Here is a 5,681-nt window from a genome sequence, read left to right as displayed (position 1 = left end):
GCGGAGGATCGGGAAGTGGAAGAGATGCGGTGGAGGGCATCGTCGACCACGTCGGGGGGGAAATTGCGGTCCTTGAAGAAGGAAGTGGAGGGCTTTGAGTCCTTCGTGATGGGGGATGGAGGTGTACAGGGACTGGATGTCCATGGTGAAAATAAGGCGTTGGGGACCGGGGAAGCGAAAATCATGGAGCAGGTGGAGGGCATGGGTGGTGTCCCGAACGTAGGTGGGGAGTTCTTGGACTAAGGGGGACAGGACCGTGTCGAGGTATGCAGAGATGAGTTCGGTGGGGCAGGAGCAGGCTGAGACAATGGGTCGGCCAGAGTAGTCAGGTTTGTGGATTTTGGGCAGGAGGTAGAAGCGGGCGGTACGGGGTTGTGGGACTATGAGGTTGGAGGCGGTGGATGGGAGATCCCCTGAGGTGATGATCCCTTCTGATCTGTCTAATGTCCCTCCATCTTTGTCAGAGCCCAAGCTGTTCAGTGAACAACCACCACCATGTTATTTGTGGATGGAGGACCTTTGTCACTGATAATTCGTCCCTAGTCCACACCAACCAGCTTCATTTGTAAACATACATCACAGCTACAACAACAGGGTTCACAAATCCTTTCCTTTTAAAACTGCATGCATCCTTGCTAATCCCCTGAACTAATGGTTCTTTCTCATTCAAATCAGACAGTTTTAAAAACAAACACAAAAAATAGAAAGACAAAGTCTTTGCACATTGAAAAATATTGAGAAAAAATGTCTGCTTTGCTTTATGGCTCAGAGTTGCGAATGGCAGTGTCTAATTAATAAATTTGCAATTCAGGATTGACTAGTAACTCTGGCAAAGTGTGGAACTATTGAGCCTCAGAGAACTCATGTTTGAACATGTGTCTGTCAAATATTATGGCCAAATGTCCTTTATGTCATTTTAACTGCAGGGGTGTGCTTGGTTGACAATGAAAGTGGATTCAACACAATTAAAACAGTATTTCATTGGACTGAATACATGACGAGAAAAGTTACTAAATATGGGATTTTCCAAATCAGCGATGACAAATGGTGTGGAAATTCAGACAACTATGTTCCCTACCGACGCTGCCGTGTCAGCTGTGATAGTAAGTTTCTACACAAAATGTGATTATTACTTTGGTGGTTTTCTGTGATTGGATGTGACTCAGTGAGGAATATCATGTTAATGACCAGAAACAAGTGAGTTTTGAAAAGATTTGTAGCTCAGGTTGAAGTTCTTGATGGTCCGCGACACTTCCTTTCCGTACCCCACTGGCAGTATGACTTGATGAATTTTGCTGATTTCTCATCAGCAGGAATAAGTGATAGCCTTCATTTCCTCATTCAGATATCAGTTTTAAAATAGTAACATTCAAGTATGCATTCAGATTCTTTTTCTGTGTATGCCTTTTGATACAATTGTTTTAATTTTTTATCTTTCTGCTGTAGCTCAGTTGATTTATATGAGATAAGGATGTTTGCATTGTTATCTATCTGCTCCTGGTTTGCCATTTGATCAAACAGGGTCTCTACTATTTCCACGTCAACTTTCTTATCTGTACTCTTTGATCTCTCGTGTTTCAACTGGTGACTTTGTGACCTCATTACCTCACAGTCCAGAAACATCCCAGGACATGTGTCCTGCAATAGTTCAGTTGCTTGAATTTCCACTGGTCTTTCAACCACAGAAGGCAGCACTCCTACCTATGAAGCAGCTGTATCGTTAATAAGGACAAATTGTATTCCTGGAGCTGAGAGTTTGTCCAATACTCCAACCACGACTTCTCCACTCTTCACTGGACACTCTAACCTGACTTTACATAATTGAGCACTACTTGTTTCATCGTGAATTCCAGTTACTAGCAGCTTTTCTGGCAATAGTCCTTCAGAAGTACATATCTCCTCAGCTTTCAACATCACGGACTGAGGGGATCCTGTATCTCTTAATATTGTAACCTTTTTACCTGCTGCTCCTGGATTGTGCGAGTAAACTTTACTTTCGCAGGTACATGGTCTAAGAAGATCATCTGGCAAATCAACCTCCGACCAGCTTGTACATTCTGGGGCAACTTTCTCGCCTCCACTGTGCTTTCTGTTACTACTCCAACAAAATTCACTGGCTTATCCTGTTTTCCTACATCTGGCTTCCCAGTGCTTTTCCTAACCCATCAACACTGTGATTTCATGTGGTTTACTTTATTGCAGTGGAAACGCTGGAAGAGCCATTGCTATCCCAAACACTCTTTAACCAACCAAATACAACAGCCACAACACTAACACCTACCACGCACTGCCTTTGAGTCCAACAACACGAGTTCCAATTTGGAACTATAGAACAAATCCCAGACAACACCCCAGTCTGTTACGCACCAGGCCAGGTCCCCTCAAAACATTCCCCTCATAGCCCAGACCCTAATTCTGTAGTTGTTTTAAACAGCTGTAGAGTGGCTATTCCACGGGTGATACAAGCAGGCAAACACTTTGTCATCAACAAAACAATTTATTTACAATATTACCGGATGAAATTCAAACAGAAGTGAACAGAAGACAGAGAAATTTAACCTACCCAAAAAACCCAACAGATTGCCCTAACTTAATGGTGCTATTCTAACTAATTGCAACAATCCCCACAACACCCCTTGGCAAAACAGGAAAAATCAAACACAGGGTCTTACAAGAGAGATGTCAGAGAGAGGAGGATCAGCATGGACCTGACTCTTTGAGGCCAGCAGCATCAAAACTGACTGATTACTTTCAGTGAACAGCCTGACTACTAAAAACCAAGCCACACCACAGAGAAACTGAGCTGGGAGAACTGACCACAGCCCTTTCATTATACAGGTTTTTTTTTAAAACTTGGAAGCCTTTTGCCTGAGGCAGTATCTATTAGCTATAAACAAACTGGCCCTAAAACTCTTCAAACCTTGATTTTTTGGAATCGCTGCGTTTAAGACCTCTCTGAAAAAAAAAGCCAAGAGCAGCATAGCCTTGAAAGGAGCAGCATTGTCACCGGGCACTGAGCCACACTCGTTACCAGGCTACATGTCCAGTAAGGCATAAAACCTTCAAGATCATCAATGATACCATTAATGGCATAAAATTCATTAAAGAGGTGGAAAACAGTAACAAACTGTCATTCCTAGAGGTTGCAGTACAGCAAACAGCCAATGGGGAACTTCAAACCAGCGTCAACAAGAAAACAACACATACAGACCAAATACTGAACTACAGAAGCAATCATCCCAACACCCACAAACCAAGTTGCATCAGAGTATTATCTCAATGAGCCATCATACACTGCATCACAAAGGAACTACACGGAGCAGAGGAAAATGACCTATATAGTGTATTCAAAAAGAACGGGTACCCAGTGAACACAGTCCACCGATTTCTGAGCAACAAACCCCAACAAACAGACAAAACGCGTCCAAAAACCCGAGCCACTCTCCCCCACATCAAAGACATCTCGAAAATGACTGCCAGATTACTCAGACCTCTTGGCATCATGGTAGCCCACAAACCCACCAATACACTAAACCAGCAGCTAATGAAAGACCCTATACAGACGACAAGCAAAACTAACGTCATTTACAAAACAGCGTGCAAGGACTGTAACAAACACTACATTGGACAAACAGGCAGAAAACTAGCCACCAGGATACATGAACATCAACTAGCCACAAAACGACGTGACCCTCTCTCACTAGTATCCTTACATACAGATAAGGAAGGACACCACTTTGACTGGGACAACACATCCATCCTAGGACAAGCCAAACAGAGACATGCATGAAAATTCCTAGAGGCATGGCAGTCCAACTGGAACTCTATCAACAAACACATTGACTTGGATCCCATTTACCACCCCCTGAGAAAAAGAACCGGAAATAACATCACCATAGGAAATGGTGCAACCCCAGGAAATGACATCACCAACCCAAGGAAACCCAAACATGTAAATAGAAAGTAGGCTACACCAGCAGTGCTTCATTTGGAGGCTCACTGAAGATGTTACCTAGTATGGTGATGAAATGTCTGAAAATGAACCTTCCAGCTCAGCGAGCAAACCTACATCCAGATCAGAAACAAAAGCTGAAACTGCTGGAAACGTTCAGCAGATCGAGCAGCATCTGTGGAAAGAAAGCAGAGTTCACATTTCAGGTCCGGTGACCCTTCTTCAGAGCTAAACCCTGCAGAAGGGTCATTGGATACAAAACATCCACTCTGATTTCTCTCTGCAGATGCTGCCTGACCAGACCTGCTGAGTTTTTTCCAGCAATTTCTGTTTTTGTTTCAGATTTCCAGCATCCACAGTTCTTTTAGTTTTTTTGTGTGATGTTGATGATTATGGCCAAATAAGCAATTATTAATCAGAGGTTAATTAACTCTGTGGGTTTGATTACTGAAGCCGTAAAACACACCGTAAGATATGAAGCAGATGTAACAGCAAACGATCTGATGAGCAGCTTTGAAGAACCACAGTGAATTAACGTCCAGGCAGAGTCACAACATTGTACACACACATTTAGCGCAGCACAGTGTCATCTCTTGAACAAAAGGTACATGTGTAACAGTGAGCTCTCTCAATCTCTGAATTAGAAGTGATAAGTTTGAAGCCTATCCCACAGCCATGAGCACAAACTCCAGGCTGGTGTTCCCTGGGCGATGCTGAGGGAGTGCAGCATTGCTAGAAGTGCAAACGTTTGAATGAAATGTTAAAGTGTGCCCCTGCCTGCTCCCCAGGGGGATGGCAAAAATCCCGTGGACTCAAGTTTGAAGATGACCAGAATAGTGATTTGTAGTGTCCCTGGTTGAATCCTTTTCCGTTAACTAACCACCGAAAAAATAAAATAATATTGTCTTTATAACATTGCAGCTTGTTCAAGCTAACTACTTGCATATTGACTGCCAAGATTCCAATATTGCAGTCATGATTACACTTCAAATATTGATTTGAGATGACTGAAGATGTGACTGGTGCTATATCAGTGCAGATCTCTGTCTGTTTTGACATTTTCCAGCAGTGGATGGGGGTGTGAAAACTTTGAGGAGAAAGTGAGGTCTGCAGATGCTGGAGATCAGAGCTGGAAATGTGTTGCTGGAAAAGCGCAGCAGGTCAGGCAGCATCCAGGGAACAGGAGAATCGACATTTCGGGCATAAGCCCTTCTTCAGGAAACTTTGGAAGGGGTGAAGTGGGTGGACACGTAGCCTGGTAACGAGTGTGGCTCAGTGCCCGGTGACGATGCTGCTCCTTTCAAGGCTATGCTGCTCTTGGCTTTTTTTTTCAGAGAGGTCATAAACGCAGCGATTCCAAAAAGTCCAAGGTTTGAAGAGTTTTAGGGCCAGTTTGTTTATAGCTAATAGATACTGCCTCAGGCAAAAGGCTTTCAAGGTTAAAAAAGAACACTGATACAATGGAAGGGCTGTGGTCAATTCTCCCAGCTCAGTTTCTCTCTGGTGTGGCTTGGCTTTTAGTAGTTGGGCTGTTCACTGAAAGTAATCAGGTAGGTAAAAACAATGACTGCAGATGCTGGAAACCAGATTCTGGATCAGTGGTGCTGGAAGAGCACAGCAATTAAGGCAGCATCCGAGCAGCGAAATCAACGTTTCGGGCAAATGCCCTTCATCAGGAATAAAGGCGGAGAGCCTGAAGCGTGGAGAGATAAGCTAGAGGAGGGTGGGG

General features: G+C 43.7%; 1 protein-coding gene across 1 annotated transcript in view; it reads left to right on the top strand.

Annotated features, from left to right (window-relative positions):
* LOC122554854 (lysozyme C-like) overlaps window positions 1-5,681 on the top strand; it is a 19,156-nt gene that overhangs the window by 5,049 nt on the left and 8,426 nt on the right. The window contains exon 2 of the mRNA XM_043700200.1: window positions 927-1,103. Within this exon, the coding sequence (XP_043556135.1) occupies window positions 927-1,103 (177 nt within the window). The remainder of the gene's footprint in view (window positions 1-926; window positions 1,104-5,681) is intronic.

This window comes from Chiloscyllium plagiosum, chromosome 12, assembly GCF_004010195.1.
Source record: "Chiloscyllium plagiosum isolate BGI_BamShark_2017 chromosome 12, ASM401019v2, whole genome shotgun sequence".
NCBI lineage: Eukaryota > Metazoa > Chordata > Chondrichthyes > Orectolobiformes > Hemiscylliidae > Chiloscyllium > Chiloscyllium plagiosum.
The sequence above is the reverse complement of the archived record's forward strand: the minus strand, read 5'-3'. Positions and strand labels throughout refer to the sequence as shown.